This window comes from Podarcis melisellensis (genome assembly GCF_964234715.1).
Source record: "Podarcis melisellensis genome assembly, chromosome: 13".
Classification (NCBI taxonomy): domain Eukaryota; kingdom Metazoa; phylum Chordata; class Lepidosauria; order Squamata; family Lacertidae; genus Podarcis; species Podarcis melisellensis.
In genome coordinates this window covers 31,979,790-31,998,128 of record NC_138545.1, presented here as the reverse complement: position 1 = coordinate 31,998,128, position 18,339 = coordinate 31,979,790, and the positions used below count along the sequence as shown (strand labels likewise).

The following is an 18,339-nucleotide window of genomic DNA, read 5'->3' as shown; positions in this document are numbered from 1 at the left end:
CTTCATTCTACCTATATTTTCCTCCTCTGCTCACGATGCACCCTTTCTATCTATTTGCACTCCAGCACCCACACCATTCTAGGGATGGACAAACTTCCATGTGCTACAGCAAAGTGTCAAGAGGGCAGGCAGGGATAGGGGGAGAAAGTTCAGGGGAATGGGGGGGGCATTGTGATGACAGATGGGAGCAATGAGGTGTGGTGGTGGGCGAGGGAGGGCAGGATTGTATCGGGAGGTGGGGTGGGCACACGACCTTTCACCTCTAGGTCACTGGTTCGAATGTAGCCCAGGCCGGTAGTGCCCAAAGCATGTTACCATCCGACGGCTGTTGGAGAGCCTACGGGCGTTTACTGGCTGGTCACGGTCTTGGTCCTAGTGGACAAAAACCACCATCACAATCAGCATGGTGGGTAGGTGGGTAAGTACAGCTGAGGGGAAATGTAGACGAAGGAGGACACAAACAGGAGGAGAAATGCAACGGGGAGGAAGTGACCTGGTGCGTTGAGCCAAGGGTGAACGGTACTGGAGGAGAGGATGGGGGCAAAACTGGAACAAGTTGGTTCTGCTTGCAACGGGTACAATGGGACCAGCCGCTGTTGCCTCTAGGCGTATTTTCTCCTGCTTAAAAACACCTTATGGGGGATGCTACATTCTGTTCTTAGTTACAGCAATGTACATATATGACAAGAGTTGAAGCCTTGCTTCCTGGGAGGTGTGAAGTCTAACAGCAGAGGAAACGGAAAGTAAGGGGAGGCGATGTGGCCTCAGCCTAAAATGAGTGACTGAGCGATGCAGTCAGCAGTTGTTCATGTTTAACAGCTCTTAAAAATAAACCTGCATTGGACTTGTGGCTTAGTAAACAGGTGGGCAAGTGGGATCAGAGCCATGGTACAGAGGGGAGGGTGGTCAACCTATTCTTCGGCAATGTTTACTTATTTAAATCCTCTCCACTCCCTCACTGAAGATATTATTAACCACGGGGAGGAGGGGGAGCGAGAGACAGGAACTTGTACTGCACCTGCCTCCCCCCCCCCCACTGCTTGTAGCTAACAGCAACTTTGGAGTGATGAGTGGTTTCTATTGGGGAACAGTGGAAAAGGGGTTTAATTCTATGGGATGCTAGCATCCAAATTGCATATGTAAAGGGTTAAATGCAAGAGCTGTAGAACTGTCATATGCTCTGTGGCAGTTATGGCAGTTGGTTCAGTTATGGCAGTTAGCTGAACAGTCTTAACAGAGCAGCATCTTTGTTGTGCTGCTGTCTGCTTCTGAGTCTGTAAATGTTAGCTAGTCTGTAACAGTTTAATCTATGTAAGATGTTTAGCTACTTAAGAAACACCCACCTGCACTGTACACTTGATCTGCAACTGCAAAGCACACTAAGTTATACAGCATGTTCTTTTAAACTTTAAAAGGGAGCGTCTTGCATAGTTTTTATAGGAGGGAAAGAAAGAGAACTAATTAAAGGGTCTAATCACCCAAGGCTGATTTCCACACACTCTGCAAATGGGAACTAGAGTCTAATTCCCACAAATCCCCCCACCCAGCTGCCCAGCCCTGGTCCAAATCAGTTTATATACACATACACCGAGAGAGCTATTTTTCAGGCAAAGAAAAGATGTCTGCTTTGGCCCTCAGGCAGAAGAGAGGGAAGGGAAGCTGTGGCTTAAATGGCAACTTCAATTCATGCACACCAGGACTCATAGGTCTTTCAAGTTTTAGACTGTTGGTGGTGGGCTTCAGTTAGCGACCGATATTTGGGGGGGGGGGAAGCTCCCAGGATCTGTCTAAGACATTTTGCTGCCTGAGGCAATATAGAGGTCACATATAGAGGTCAACTGGGCTGGCAGATGAAGCATACTTCTACACTGAGGGCAGAAGGTTGGCAGGCAGGGATTCAGGGCCAGCCATGTGTCCAGTTTTGGCCTTCAACCCCTCACTGAAGCTCCCACTGCCTCCAGTATCTACTGCTTGAGGTAGCGGTCATATTCTGCCTCATGGCTCCACTGTCCTCACTCGCCTTTCTTGACCTCACTGCCAATACAAACACATCCAAGATATCACTGTTTTGTATAGGACTCTTGAGCTTTGATGACACCTCAGGAGAAGCACATTTGGGAGAGGCCAGGGATGGGGAATCTTATATCGAGATATCGATACGTATAAGAGATATCGAGAGCAGAAAAGATATTGTTTCCTTCATTAAAAATGAAGGCAGTTTTTGAAAACCCTCAACCTGTTTTTTAAAAATCTGTGGGGAGAAAGCTTGGCAAAAATAACTGCTGCTATTTTCTGCAAGCTTGATAACAAGGAGTCAGCAGAAGGAACGATCCAACTTGTCGAACCTCCCTGCATTTAAGAAGAGGCAAAAGTCTTCTTAACACCCAAGGGTGGGCTGGGTGTGCACTTCTTTTTGGCAAGCACTTTCCCCATAATAGGACACACTTTGGTACATTTTTTCACCAGTGTGCATTTGTGTGTGCACTTTTCGCTAACAGGCCCATTTTGCTATGCGTTCTTTGGCTGGAGGACTGCAGCGCAAACTTTAGGCAAGTGCAAATTTCAGAGGAGTGAGCATATTAATTCAGGAAGGGTGACTTAATACAAACCAAATGAATTTATATTGTACCCCTCATGCTGGCTTTATGCTACCTCTGGGATCAGAGGCGCCGTGCCTCCAAATGCCAGTTGCTAGGGAACAAGGGCAGGAGACAGCTATGGCGCTCTTGCCCTGCTTGTCCCGGAGGCATCTGATTGGCCACTGTGGGAAATGGGATGCAGGACTGGCTAGGCATTTGCTTTGATCCACGAGGGCTCTTGTTCTCTTTTGCAGTGTTCAATGAGCATGATTCCTATTGAATGACTGGACCATTCTCCTTCTGCAAAGGAGTCTTTTCAGACCTCAGCATGCCATATTTTAAAAGCGTCCTGCAAATAACTGAGTTTTGAGCTCTGTTCTAGCGGCATGAGGTGCTCCAATGAGAGGGACAGTTAGATTTGGCTTTGGGCTGTGTGCAATAAACCTTGCAGGTAAAATTCTACCACCTGCTTCAGTTGTGCATATATTGGCATCTATTTGATGAGTTTGCAGCTTTTATTCTGCTTCTATTATGGCCAAGTATGTAGCTATTCAGGGCTCTGAAGTCCCACCTCTTCCCCCCCCAGTTTCTGAGATTTTACCATTGTTCACACACTTTCAAGCTTCTCTTTGCAGCGACAACAGGCTGAAATTTGCCATTTGAAAAGAAGCAGGCTGTTGTTCATACAATGTTGAATTCTGTGTCTGTATACCAATTCATGTGCTTAAATGGGATCACTGAATACATCAGCCTCACTTGGGGAAAGCCTTGTTTGGGGTTGCTATCACTGTATAGGTTGCTAATTGTATAACCTAGACTTATGAAGCCAGCCAATGCCAACATGTGGCATTTTGATGCCCAGAAGAAGGACTCACAAACACACACACTGCTGCAGGTAACACTTTAAAACAGGCCTGGGTAATCTGTGACCCTCCAGGTGTTGTTCGATTAAAAACCCCATCAGCACTGACCACTGGCCTTGCTGGCTGGGGCTGATAAGAGCTGGAGTTCAAGACTATCTGAGGAGACACAGGTTGACCATCCCTGATTTAAAAAATCCTTCTGCACCATTCAAACCCCAATTCCTGCTTTTATATCCCACCACCACAATGCCATATAGAATCATAGAATGGTAGAGTTGGAAGGTACCACAAGGGTCATCTAGTTCAACTCCCTGCAATGCAGGTGGAACAGTGTGTGATGCCAAATTCAGGGCTTGAACCCATGACCCTGAAATTAAAAGTCTCACGGTCTACTAACTGAATGAAGAAGACCACTTCCCCTTCCTTCCTTCCTTCCTTCCTTGCATGGTAGCGCTGGCCTGCCACCAGTCACGTATGGTGACCCCCTAGGGTCATTGTTAACCTCCTGAACAATTTGCCTGCCTGGGCCTGCAGCCATGTTGAGGACCTGGCAAGGTATGATGCAAGGCTGCATTCAAGTGGGGATGGAAGAGAAGGGCAGTCAAGCTGTGTAGGCCCTGCCGTAATCCCTTCTCCACCTGAACATCTGTAAATAAGAGTTCCTCAGGGAGACAGCCCCACAAATGCCTCTGGCACACACACCCAGAAGAGGCTTTTTTCCATTTTGCAGAACTGAGGATGCCTTTGTCTGTGCTGTGTATAGCACTTCTGAAACATGCAAGATATGTTTGATGAGAGGCAACAGCAGCGCAAAAGGCATGAGTGTGCAGAGATTTTGGGAACAGATGCTTAAAACGCCACAGAAACAGTTGCCTGTCTCTATCTGAAAAGCCACAGCTCAATGGTTGAGCCCCTGCTTTGCTCAGTTCCCAGGTTCGATCTGTGGCCCCTCCAGGTAGGGCTGGTGGAGAACCCTGTCTGAAGACCTGCAGAGTTGCTGCCAGTCAGTGTAGACAACACTGAGCTCAATGGCTTGTCAGTCTGGCTTAGTATAAGGCAGTTTCCTATGTTCCTATGAAGGCTATCTGGATCTGGGGAACAGGTGGGGGAAATAGGTCAGACGGGATGCTTTTCACATCTTTGCCCTTGACTGCTGTTGCTTTCACAGATTGACAGCACACACTCTTCTATTGGTGGCAGGCGTGAGGGCAGATTTAACCCTTTGCTTCGTTCTATGCTCTTAATCCAGATGGGGCCTCCTTCCCAAGCTGGAATTTATTTTTTAAAAAAGAGCTTTTCACCCAGGACAAGCCACATGATAAACGTGGCCCTAGTGTCTCTGTCTCTCTCTCTCTCTGCCTGCTCAGGGAAAGCAGCAAGATGCAAATGGTGGAAGGGTGCTGATGGAGTTGGAAGCACTGGAAACATGGATTCTCATGGTCTGGGAGTGATGATGGTGGATGTGGTGTCTTTAGCAGGGGATGTGAATGATTCCTGGGGAAGGGTCTGGTCTTGGTGGGAACTGGCCCTGTGTGGTCAAATGGCTAGAAGTACAGGTAGAAAGGGGGCAGGATAGGTGGGGATGAGGGTCACCTGCAGCACACAAACACCCCTACCTCAATCTCGCTGCCCTCCCGCAAGTTGAAGGTGAGGTCCTGGTGGATGTCGGCCATGAACTTGGCAGAATATTCGGGGTACAGCTCCAGCACCTCGAAGAGCCCGCGCAGGCTGATGTACTGGAGGTCGCAGTAGGTCAGCGCCTTGACGTCTGCATTGGTCTTGATTACTTGGTCTTTATTGGGCAGGTCAGCCCCAATGAGGTCCCCTTTACCTAAGGAAGACGAGTCAGGATTTGGGGAGTGCCTGAACAGGGTTAGAAGCAGGGAGGCCACTTGTGTGTCCCCTAATCTCCCCTCGTCTTCTGATGGAGGGGCTCGAACTGGGAGTCCCATGGTCTAGGGTTGAGGCTGGGACTAGCCTAGTGAGCTGTGCGTGTTTTCAGATCTCAGAGCCTTTTCTAGGCTCACAAGGGGTGTCCCTTGTGTCAGCAACACGTCTCTGGATGGGACAGCAGGAACCTGGATTTCCCTGTCATCAAACCAAGAGCTGTTGCCTGCTTTATGCCAATGGCGTATTCCAGAGCAGGATAAATATAGAGCAGGGAACTTGTGGACCTCCAGGTGTTGTTTGTCTCCAACTCTCCATCAGCCCTGGCCAGCACTGCTAATGGTCAGGAATGGATTAATTTGTCAATTTTGGTTTATCTCGGGGCAGATCCATGCTATACACTTAAAGCACATTTAATGCATGTGGCTTCCCCCAAAGAATCATGGGAGCCGTAGTTTGCTGGGAATTGCATCTCTTTAAGGGTGAAACTACACTTCCCATGATTCTTTGGGGGAAGCCATGCACTTTAAATATCTGCTAATGTACAGTGGTATCTCGGTTTACGAACTTAAACCATTCCGGAAGTCTATTCTTAAACCAAAACTGTTCTTAAACCAAGCCGTGCTTTCCCTAATGAGGCCTCCCACCGCCGGTGCCCATCCACCGTTCGGATTCCATTCTTAGACCAAGGTAAAGTTCGCAAACCAGGACACTACTGGTTTTGCGGAGTTCGTAAACTTTATCATTCGTAAACAGGACTGTTCTTAAACCGATGTGCCACTGTACTTCCTGGTGTGGATCTTCCCTTAGTTTCTCAGTTTTCATATCTTAAATTCAGTTTTCCACATTTCCTCAGCAATTTGCAGATTTAACAGAAATCCTCAAGAAAATCAATCAGCATTTTAGTGCAAATTTCTTATAATAAATGTATTTTTGTATGCAGTTTTGTCTAATATACACATTCTTGCAAGCAAGTTCCTCTAACATAATGAATTTTTGCAGTTAGTTTCACCAATGTATGCATTTCTGTGCACATTTCCCCCTAACATACACATTGTTTTACAAACTGCTTGACCAGAGAACTGCATCGCAAAATTTGGAGAAGTGCAGATTTCATGTATTAGTTTGAGAAGCACAGATCAGATAGTTTCTCATAAAAATGCAAACAAAACTGATTTTTGCCCTAGCCCCAACACAGAGCCTATTTGTGGCCCCAGCCTGGCCCTAATACAGAGACCACCCCCGCATCCCCAAAGAGACACAGATTGCACTGTGCGGCTCTCCCAGAGTCTTACCTAAAATGGCCAGTACAATGTTGTCCTTAAGGACTTCAAGGGAGCCTGAGCAGACAAAGTAATTTGCTTGCAGGGCGTCTCCCTGGCGGAGAAGATATTCCCCAGGGGCGCAGAAGGATGTCTTGATGTGCAGGGAAAGGGCACGCAGGCAGCCACGGCTGGCGCTCTCAAAGAGAGGCAGCTGCAAAATGTCCTTGTTCAAGTGCATGGCAATGTCCGCTCGTAGTTCATCAGGGAAGTCCCGCAGGAGCTGAAGGGAAAGGAGGAGCAGGGAGCGTCAGCATGGGGTTTGGTACAATTGGAGTCCACTGTGCTGCCACAACCCACAAATGGGCTGGGGTCTGACCCCCAGGCTCCTCTCATAGCCTGTTTCATTTTATCCTCCTTTATGTAGGGAGTGTTCTTCAGCCCAAGACCCTAAGGCCATGTCCAGATGACCTGTTCCATTGAGCATCCTTCCTGATTTGTATTCACAAAGTTTGCAGAAAATTTAGACAATATTGGCTAATTATCCATTCTGTTTTGTTTGTTGGGAGGTTAGACGACCTCATCTCAAATATTCCTTATATCACACTTTCCTAGTATATTTCCCCGTCATTGTCCTTACTGCAAAAAGTCAGATTTTGGGGGGAATCTCCCAAATCATCGTGACCCTTAGAAGGGGGTTAATAGTATTCAGTCCTATGAACATCTGGTCAGAAATCAGTTTCATTCAGTTCAGTTGTGCTTATTCTATAATAAGGGGGGGCATAGGAATCCAGCCTAAAACTGACAGAGAGCAAGCCACCCTTACCTCATTGGCATCAATGCCATTGTTGACAGACCACGTGGTTTGAAAGTACTCCAGCATGCGCTGCTTGAGCTGCTGGGGCAGGCGGTGGACGCGGATGAAATCCTTGAGATCCTTCATGCGGGTATGATAGAGGGAGCGTCGCGAGTACATGCGCTGGATGATAGCTGTCACGTTGCCAAAGACCACGGCATGCATCAAAGCTGGGGCAGAGAGGAGGAAAGGGGCATGGGAGAATTCCGTTTTACCATATATCTGTTTCAGCGGCAATATCATAAAAGCCAATTTTTGTAAGGTCACGAAATTAAGCCGCACTTTAACTTTTCACGGTCAGAATTTAGAAAAAAAAGTGTGGCTTATATTCAGGCCAATATGGTAAAACATTAAACATTAAAAACTTCCCTATATGGAGCTGCCTTCAGATGTCTTCAGAAAGTCATATAATTGTTTATCTCTTGGAGATCTAATGGGAGGGCTTTCCACAGGGTGGGTGCCACTATCCGGAAGTCCCTCTGCCTCGTTCCCTGTAAGGGAACTGCCAGAAGTGAGGGAACTGCCAGAAGACCGTCAGAGCTGGACATCAGGCTGAACGACGGGGGACGGAGACGCTACTTCAGGTATACAAGGACAAGGCCGTTTAGGGCTTTAAAGGTTAGCAGCAACATGTTGAATTGTGCTCAGAAACCTGAGAGATCAGGGTTCAAATCCCAGCTCAGCCATGATGCTCACTGGTGACTTTGGGCAAGTCACTGTCTTTCAGTCTAACCTACCTAACAGGGTTGTTGTGGGAATAAAACAGAGATGGGGAGAAGCCTGTATGCCATTTTGAGTTCTCCAGAGAAAAAGGCAGGATATAAATGTAATGTAATGTAATAAACAAAACTAAACTAAACTAAAGACTAAACTAAACTAAACTAAACTAAACTAAAAACTAAACTAAACTAAACTAAACTAAAAACTATACTATTTTTTTTTAAAAGCAGGGCATGAAAGTAGCAGTTTTTCCTCTGTTGCTTATCCAGAATGGCTAGTATTCCAGAAGTAGACTGCTTCTGAGCCTGGAGGTTTTATCACTGCTAATAAAGCTGAGATGGGCCAATTATTTCTGAGCCTGGAATTCCCCCGCCCTGGACTGCCCTATAGATAGATAGATAGATAGATAGATTCTTTATTGTCATTACACAAGTGCAACATTGCACAAGTGCAACGAAATTGGATGCCATCCCTTAAAAAACAACAAAAGCAAAACAACAACAACAACCAAACAAACCACATTCCAGCCACACCCACACCCACACCCATCAAACTCCCAGGTCACACTATCGAGTTACAGCATTCAAAAAGGCCACAGCTCTTGGATAGAAACTATTTTTCAGTCTATTTGTCCTTGACTTGATGTTTCTATATCTCCTGCCAGAAGGCAGTAGTGCAAACAGACTGTATCCCGGGTGAGATGAATCCTGCAGGATGTTGTTTGCTTTCCTAAGACAACGGGAACCGTACAGTTCTTCCAAAGATGGGAGAGGATGACCAATAATCCTTTGGGCTGTGGTTATGACCTTCTGGAGCACCTTCCTCTCCCTAGCTGTACAACTGGAGAACCAAGCACAAATACAGTATGTGAGAATGCTCTCTATGGAGCCTCGGTAGAAGGACACCAGCAGTCTCTCACTCAGATTGTTCTTCTTTAAAAGTCTGAGGAAATAAATTCTCTGCTGGGCCTTCTTCACCAGAGCAGTGGTATTTGCGCTCCAAGTCATGCCCTGATCGATAAAAATAGTATAGTTTTTAGTTTAGTTTAGTTTAGTTTTTAGTTTAGTTTAGTTTAGTTTAGTTTTTAGTTTAGTTTAGTTTTGTTTATTACATTACATTACTATGAGAGCATTACGATAAATTTAGAAACAAAAATTTAAAATTGGACAAAAGTAATAAACCACCCACCCCCTCTATTTCTCACTCTTCCTGCTTTACTCTCAAAGGAAAGTAATCTCCTCGTCTCAAGTTCTAGAGCACAGCCATTTAGGTTATCTAAAATATTTTTGTCTTTGATGTGACCTGAACATGCATTTATCCAGTCTATGGGACCATAACAAAAGTCACTTTATGACTACAGCGCTTCCTTCTGGGGATGCCTCTCTGACTTCCTTCTCATGATCACCCAGGCAGCACTTGGTATAGGGCAGCTGTAGCATATTCCCAGGACTTAATTCCTTTTCAGGTCTGGTATCAGGGCCAGCCCTATCATTAGGCAGGAGGGGAAGGGCTGTAGCTTAGGTTCAATCCTCAGCATCTCCAAGTAGGGCTAAGAGATGCTCCCTGCCTTCTAATCCTGGAGAGCAGCTTTCTGTTAGTCTAGGCAACAATGGGCTAAATAGATTATTGGTCTGGCTCAGTGCAAGGCAGCCTTCCTGTGTTCCTAGGCATGGCAAAGCAGCTGTCTCAGTCAGAAAACTATGGGGCAGCAGCCATCCCAGCTGCTCTGCCAGAGGACAACTTAGCATGCCACACAGTTTGCTTTGTGACCTCTAAACCAGGGGTGGAGAACCTCCCACCTGTGGGCCAATCTTGGGACCCTAATTTGGCCCAAAAGGCCATTCCCCCCAAACCACGCCCACCTGCTGACCAGCTGACGTCAGCTGAGTGACAGGCATGTGCCCCCTGAACCTCTCATTTTCTGAATTACACTTGTTTCTTTTATGTCCATTTTACAGATGGGAGGAACTGAGGATGAAAGAGAGAGATCAATAGACCAGAGACATATAATGAGTTACAGGCAGAGGAGAGTCTGGCGGCTTATCCATGCTTAACTTTTGCCCCGCTCTTTCCAGGCACAAATCTGTGCTTTAAAGCTCTGTGTCCAAGCATGGTCTCCCACCTCTCCCCCAAGAGGTTTCCCCATGAAAACCTGCTTTTTAGTGCTCAATTGGAGCAAATGGCAATTTGGGTTTTCTGTGGATTGCCATTTGCTCCAAATCCAGCTTTAAAAAGCAGGTTTTTGCAGGGAAAGCTCTGGAGAGAGAGGAAAAAAAGTGTACTCAGAAATGGAGCTTTAAAGCATGGACAGTGCCTGGAAAGAGCAGAGGAAAGCTAAGTGTGGATAAGCCCCAAGTCTTAACTGTGGAAACTCACCTCTCAAACCACTTCAAAAAGGCACCACATGCATACCAAAGGCCACAAGGTGAAGATCACATCCTCACATTCATCCCTGGACTCTGGTCAACTAACAGCACCACTCAAAGCCCCACCCGATTAAATTATGAGCCCAGGTAGCCCAAATGTTGCATTGCATAGTAGTGGGCATGGTAGTGGGTGGTAGTGGGCTTGTTGTTGTTGTTGTTGTTGCCTAATTTATTCTACTTCTGCTTATCTTTAGGAGGGGCAAAGCACCCTGCACCAAACATGTGCCCTACTTTTAGCATGTGAAAATATCCTGTCTAGCAGTCCCCCATCTCAACCTTGTCTTTCAAGACTTTGCTAGGCCTTGCCCACATTTGCGAACCATAAGGACTAGAAACTTGCTTTCTGGCAAAATGGAAACCAAGTTTATCTGGATGCTAGACACCAGCGCCAAAACCCTATGCTTCCCCCCCCCCCCACAGTGCGCTTCTTGTTACAAGAGATATGCAGCCCTGCCTGTGATGGACTTACCGCCAATGAGCATGGTGCAGATGGAGAAGATTTTCTCGGCGTCCGTGTTGGCGCACACGTTGCCAAAGCCCACGCTGGTCAGGCTGCTGAGGGTGAAGTAGAGGGAAGCGATGTAGGCGCTGCGGATGGAGGGTCCTCCCACAGAGCTGTTGATGTACGGGGCCTCGATTCGCTTGCCCAGTTCATGGAGCCAGCCTGCAGGGCACAGTGAAGGATTAATCCTGTTGCAGTGGGTTAGACTGCATCCCGCTATCAGAGAAAGGAGCAGATGATGCAGATACCAGGGCCTTCCCTCTCACTCCAGAGAGTTTCTCAGAAAAAGCTCCCACAGAAGGGGAAATCCCAGAAGCCAGCATTGCCCTCACCAGTCTGCCAAAGCACGTATGAGGAAAATGTCGCCCTCCATGTTTTGTTGGACTCCAACTCCCATCAGACCCAGTCAGCATAGCCAGTAGTCAGGGATGAAGGGAGTTGGAGTCCAACAAAACATGGAGGCCCATAGGCTCCATTCCCCCGGCTAATGCATTCATGTTTAAAAATGTAAACATTTGCTTAAAAATTAAAAAACTGCTCCAGAGATTGGGGGAAGAGGAGGTGTTGGTGGTTTTACAGACACTAGCCCTTCTGTCCCTTCCAACATCAGCTTTCTGCTGGGTCAAACTGAACCGTGCTGTAAACATGCAGATCTATGTTATTTTCTTCTTGAAAGGTTGCCCAAGGAGTAGAAAAGAAAGTGTGTTTGTTTAAAGCCTCTTACTCAGCGCCCACTCCTTTCCCAGGATGCACAGCAGCCTTGTTATGGGTTCCCACAAGGAGACGCGTGTTGCTCCACTCAGAGCCACACACCCAGGGTTTCCACGAGGAGGGCTGCCCAGTCGTTCCTTAAGCTCACCAATGTCCCAGGTCACTGGGTCGTTGCTCTCCTGCCGACCGATGACATACCAGATGCAGGCCATCCAATGGGCCAGGAGGGCGAACATGGACATGAGCAAAGTCAGGACCATAGCACTGTACTGAGAATAGCGGTCCAACTTTTGGAGGAGACGGAGCAGGCGCAGGAGGCGCACTGTCTTCAGCAGGTGCACCAGATAGGTCTGGGGAAGGAGAAGGGAGAAAAATAAATCAGAGCGGGTCAGGGACATTACATGCTCCCCGGTTGGCATTGACTTGTGACAGGGCCTTCTTAGTGGTGGCTCCCTGTTTACAGAATGCTCTCCCTGGTGAGGTGTGTCTCCTTCCCTCACTATTAACTTTCAGGAGGAATTTAAAAACATCCCTGTTTACCCAGGCATTTGATGACTGAAAGATACTGTCCATGACACCCTTGAAATTATTAGTTTGAGATGGTTTTACGTGCTTTTAGATATATTTAATTGTTTAAAATATATTTTATTTTTAATTGTATTGTTTGGCCACTGCTATGTTTGCCACACAGGGTTCCTTTAGGAGTAAGGGTGGGATATAAACTTAGCTACTAACTATATAATACCTTGCTTTTTGTCTGTTAGACTATTAATCAAGAGTGGTATAGGACTTATCCAATGGAGTAGTCAACAACTGGAAGGAACCTGGGTTTGTATACAAGGAGCAAGTTTGATCTTTCTTGCTGATTATACCAGGTGCTCCCTTTTGTGTTTGTCTTTGCCTTCTAATTTGTTTATCCTATTAGGCCAACTAAGTACTGACAGGGCATGCACTCAGCTTCACAGGAACCTTGTCTTTTCCTTTTCGTTTTTAAATCCCATCCAAGAAGTGTGCAAATGCACACACTCAGGCATCTGCAAAATTTCAGCATGCAATTTTTAACTTGCAGTTTTCTGGGGCAGTGTGTGTGTGTGTGTGTGTGTGTTGCAAATCTGAGGGATCGAAAGGAATATAAAAAGCCACACTCCGTTTAGGAGTGCACCACAAATAATTACGAGCATGGCTGGGGGGAAAAAACCCGAGAGCATTGAGGAAGCAGTGGGTGGGGAAAGGGGAGTAGCAGAAAGTGACGATCCACCCACCTAAAAACACCAAAACAAATCATTTGTGACCCTGAGTGGAACCCAATTTTCCACTGTTTATCAGATTATTCCTGCATTGGGCAATTCTTGTGTGGGCAGGTGTGGGTAACAGTGTTAGACTAGAACTGCAGAGACCTAGGTTCAGATCCCCTCTCAGGGCTTAATTGTACTTCATAGTAACAACATGGTTAGAGTTTTCTTTTTTAAAATTGATAGATGATAGATAGATAGATAGATAGATAGATAGATAGATAGATAGATGATAGATAGATAGATAGATAGATAGATAGATAGATAGATAGATAGATAGACAGACAGGCAAGGCAAGTGGCTGGAGGTGGGGGGGGGGTTAGTCATCAACAGCACAGCCCACAGGGGAGGGAGGTCTAAGCCTTTCCTCCCCAGCTATGGCAAGCATCACACCACTCCAATGGAAATTAGTATTAGGAGGGCAGGATTCCCATCGGTGCCAATACTGATTTCTGTAGTACTTCCTCCTCGCCCACCCCTCACCCCCCGGATGATTATGGCAGGGTGGGGAAGAAAGGATTCAACTTGCTCTTGTACTGCAGTGACATTGACTATCCCACTCCCCGTACCTGATATTTTATTTTAGAAAGCCTGCAATGTGATTGCTCATCACAGCATTAACATACCATGCATTTAGACCTGAAGCTGAATGCGTGATCATGGACCAATTGCTACAACTCAGCCTGGCTTACATCATAGGCCTGAGATGAGGATAAATGGGTGGGGAAGTAAGGTTTTTTTCCTTGGGGGCTATAAATGGAAGAAACAAATAAATCATAGTCCGCAGATGGACTCTTTCCCAACACCCACGACAAGCGTCTTTCCCTAGTCTTATTCTTCTTAGTCCTTAAAATTAAGAGGTGCTGGTAGTGGGCATTAAATCTGAAATCTTATTCTATGAGCTATGGCGGTGACTGGAGCTTGAGAACAAAGATTAAGGTAACTGGGGCTTAGAGAAGGGGCCTGAGAAAGATGCCCTTCATCTCATCTCACCCCCAAATTGTGCAACTTTTCCAGAGCTTAAACCACATGAAGAATGGTTGTACCAAGACAAAGTTCTTCTGTGCACATGCAGAGTGGATCCCCATCACAACTGAGTAGCCACAGCCACCCCCCATTGCACTTCCAGAATTTAGATTTTGTGATTTCAAAGCAGGCTAAGGCTGCGTACACATACCATGACTTTAAAGCACATTCAAAGCATATTCGATCCCTCAAAGAATTCTGGGCACTGTAGTTTCTTAAGGGTTTCTGGGAATTGTAACTCTGTGAGGGTAGTCTAAGGTGCCCAGAATTCTTTGAGGGAAAGAATGTGATTCAGATGTGCTTTAAAGGTATCGTGTGCACACAGCCTTGGGTTCTGCAGTTCTTATTTCAGAAGCTGATTATTACACTTCTGAGAATGGAGGAGTTGCCGTTTGCCAGGTCTCTGGAGGTCTTGGTTCAAACTCCCACTGTTGCAGGACTGAGGTGAAGTCGCTGTTACTTTGAAAAGCGGGTGGAATCTGACAAGATTAAATTAGGAAGCAAGGAGTTCAAACCTAGTGACCTCCATTTGCTCAGCACGCTGCCAGAAGAAAGCAATGGCTGGCTAGCAACTGCATAAGCTTCCTCATTAGTCGAAGGTCTCATGTTAGCATGAGACACTTCGTCAAGCTGCTTAATGAGCCCCCCGGGAAACCGAGGCTAAGAAATAAAGGTGCATCCAATAGCAAGAAGCAGCAGAGGCAGGGTGTGGGATTAGCTACAGGAGAAACCTTACAGCAGGGCAGAGAGAACAGGCTTCATTTAGTTCAGAGATGGAGAGCCTGTAGCGCTCAAGGTGGTACTGGACTCCAACTCCCATCAGCCCCAGCCTGAAGGGCCAGTGGTCAGGAATGATGGGAATTGAAGTGCAACAACATGTGGAGTGCTATGGGCTCTTCTACACCCCTGATTTAGTTGATTTAAAAACCAAATTTGGAGCCACTCTGAAATCAGCTATTGACGTGTGTGTGTGTGTGTGTGTAGAAAGCCAGTGGGGAGGGGGAAAGGAATGGCATCTCTTTCAGAAGGCATGGCTGGCTGATTGGAGCCCTGAAAAGGAGCACTCTATATTGCCACTTTTTTTTTTTGCAGGTAATACTTATGAAAATAATACTGACCTACCCTATAAAATCACTGTGAGATCTGTTGAGATTAAAGTGCTATAAAAATTATGTTTCTACCATTGTTATTATAATAACTGTGCCCCCGAGGATGTGCAAAGTTATATTCTGTCACTATTCGGTGGCCAAGACACCTTGCACCCATTAGGGGTGATGATGCGTGGGGCATTTCTCAAAGCTGCTTATTTCTGTGGCACTTCATCATGTGCAAATCACTTCTTGTAATGAGCACATTCCTCCTTGCAAGGGCAGAAGGGACCTGCTTCAGATCAGGCAGTTCATGGGGTGGCACCTCTAGGCAGGCCTCTCTTTTTAGAAAGAGGCTGCTCAGCAATTCCAGCCGAAAAGGCCCGAGGCCCTTCTCAGCGTTCACCTCTTGCTGATTCAGAGGGGCAGATTGAAAGGCAGACTCACCACAGGGACGTTGAAGGCATAGAGGAGGTCAAAGGGCAAGGCTGCAATCAAGTCCACAAAGAACCAAGTCGCCACATAGTGGAGGCAGATGGAACGGGTGTCATAGACCACCTGGCCCGACTGGCTGACGTACGTGGTGCGGAAGTTCAGAATAATGTCTATCAGAAAAAAGGGGCAGTAAGTTCACAAACCATGTGTGCGCTCTTGGTCACGTTCCCCCAACCCAGGCAGTGACAAGGCCACGTCTTCCACATGAAGAGAGACACGTGGAAGCCTTATATCGAATCAAGCATGCAAGCACAACGTCACACCTTAACAACAACAACAACACAAAGGCATACCTAGATCTCTTCCTAGTTCAGGTGTAGGGAACCTTTTGCCTGCCAGATGTTCCTGAACTACAACTCCCATCATCCCTGGCCATTGGCTGGTGGGAGTTGTAGTTCAGGAACACCTGGCAGGCAAAAGGTTCCCCACACCTGTCCTGCATCAAGCGAAAAGGCCAAACAACCCCAGGCTCTGCCTCCAAAGGAAGTTCACAAGCAGGGCAGCAAGCTGGAGATAGTCCTCCAGAGTTTCATCTCCCTAGCATCTAGTACAGGTGTGGGGAACCCTCTAGATTCTGGTGAACTACAACTCCCATCAGCCTCAGCCACCATGGTCAATGGCCAAGGGATGATGGGAGCTGTAGTTCAGCAACCTCTGGAGGGCTAGCACTTCCCCACCATCAATTAATCACAGTTAATACTACCTGAGGACACATTGGAATTTCAATTCTGCTGCACATCAAAATCCATTTTGAGTCACCCTCTATCTCTCCCCATCAGGTCACTTTGGAAACTTGCAGATTTGTGAAGGTGTCTGAGTTTCTCTAACACAGTATTTGCAGTAGTGCCACAAACTATGATTCCCAGAATTCACTGGCAGAAGCCAAGCATGTACCAAGTGTGATTAGTAGAAATCCAAGAGTGGCACGGTCCCAATTTTCTCCTTGCCTGCCCACCAGTATCCAGTATAGCTGAATGTATTCTACTGTGTTATGCTGCCGATATGGAGCCAATGAAAAGCTCTAAGGAGGCTGCTGTTCCTTACCTATCCCCTCATTAAACTCATGTAGTTACGCGGCATCTCATCTAACACCTCGAAGGCAAGTCTACTGCAACCCCACACCCCAGGGAAGGGAACTCCTTTGGATGTTCTCAGAATCCCCATCCAGACTAGCCAAATGGTCAGGGCTGTTCTTTGACAACTTGGAAGTTGCAAAAAGGATATTAGTAGGCACGAGGATTTGTTCAGCTGATTCAGCTGCTGCTGCTGGTATGTATTTTTGTGTTTATATTGTAAATTGCCTTGTCAACTTTGGATGAAGGGTGGTATAGAAATAATAGTAATACTACTACTACTACTACTAGTAGTAATAGTTATAGGAGTAATAATAGGAATTGTAGTCCAGCAATATCTGGAAGGTCACATGTTCCCAATCCTGGCTATAAATGGAGTGAGCCCATTTAATTCAGTGGAGAATCACTTCTGAACAGACATGACAGTAATTGCCTTGTAATTGTTGTAAACGGAAGAGGAAACATGCCATAATTTAATAACAATTGAGGGTCATTGAAAATTAAGCATTTTCTTTATTTTGCATCATATTTGTTACATGAACTTTGACACCTGTGGTAGTTTAGGGGAGCAGGGACAAAGCACCAGCACTTTATTTCACAGCAGCGTCAATGACGTCATAATCTGGGCCTTCTCTGCATGCCAAATTAATAAGCTTTTCTCGAAGTGAAACCCTCCAAATCAGCTAAATGGAGGAAGAGGTACGTTTTCCCCAAGGGAAAGCCACTTTCTGACGCTCAATTAGAGCAATTTGGAATTTAGCACTTAAAGAGTGAGTTTTCCCCGGGGAAAAAAAGTGAGGCAAGGGGAAAATCACTCGGACACATGCCTAGAAGGTGCAGGTCAAGTGGAAAACTGCTCAGACCCATGTTTTCTAGGCACAGAACAAGTGGAAGTGTGGTGCAGTAGTTAGTGCACTGGGATAAAACCTGGGAGACCACAGTTCAAATCCTCACTCAGCCATGAGGTTCACTAAGTGACCTTGGGCTAGACACTGTCTCTAAGCCTAACCTACCTCACAGTGTTGCCGTGTGGGTAAAATGGCTCAGACAGAAATATATATAACCTATGGTCGTAATCATAATAAACCAAAAACTGTCATATAGAAAATTCCCAGAGTCCCTTTCTTAGACCAACCAAAATGTCAGAAAACAGCAAGCAAGCTTTTGCGTTCAACAGATGTTAAAGCCTCAATACTGTCAATGGTGAAAAGTTCGCGTTTGTTGTATAGCCCTAGACTGTGCACACATCTTACATTTGAAACCCCCCCCCGAGAATCCTGGGAACTGTAGTTCACCTCTCACAGAGCTACAGTGGCCAGCACCTGTAGCAAACTACAGTTCCCAGGATTCAGGGTGGGTGTGTTAAATGTATGGTGTGTATGCACTGCCTTAGGCAGTGTTGCTAACAGAGACTGCAATGAAGGGTACTTCCACTGCAGCATTGTTTGACACCCACTTCACATCCCTGTGCAGGTTTCACCTGAGCTAGATCGCCCCTATTGCCCACCGGCAGCGGCCCCAACCCAATGGCACCCGGATAAAGCACAGCTTTGCAGTCC

The 18,339-nt window shown here is 46.4% G+C and overlaps 1 protein-coding gene and 2 long non-coding RNA genes across 4 annotated transcripts in view; 2 read left to right on the top strand and 1 right to left on the bottom strand.

Annotated features, from left to right (window-relative positions):
• The window catches only part of KCNH4 (potassium voltage-gated channel subfamily H member 4), a 51,242-nt gene that overhangs the window by 7,496 nt on the left and 25,407 nt on the right, over positions 1-18,339 (bottom strand). For both annotated transcript variants that reach the window (XM_081885580.1, XM_081885581.1), the window contains exons 6-11: positions 15,660-15,817; positions 11,955-12,156; positions 11,063-11,257; positions 7,418-7,617; positions 6,625-6,874; positions 5,059-5,273 (exon numbers count right to left, since the gene is read on the bottom strand). In XM_081885580.1, coding sequence (XP_081741706.1) covers positions 5,059-5,273; positions 6,625-6,874; positions 7,418-7,617; positions 11,063-11,257; positions 11,955-12,156; positions 15,660-15,817 — 1,220 coding nt within the window. The remainder of the gene's footprint in view (positions 1-5,058; positions 5,274-6,624; positions 6,875-7,417; positions 7,618-11,062; positions 11,258-11,954; positions 12,157-15,659; positions 15,818-18,339) is intronic.
• Positions 638-10,999, top strand: LOC309355151. The gene is made up of 3 exons (XR_014162436.1): positions 638-1,311; positions 7,900-8,031; positions 10,126-10,999. It is a non-coding gene; the product is annotated as an uncharacterized lncRNA (long non-coding RNA).
• LOC309355153 lies at positions 12,225-18,336 on the top strand. Its single transcript, XR_014162439.1, has 3 exons — positions 12,225-12,681; positions 16,487-16,988; positions 18,254-18,336. It is a non-coding gene; the product is annotated as an uncharacterized lncRNA (long non-coding RNA).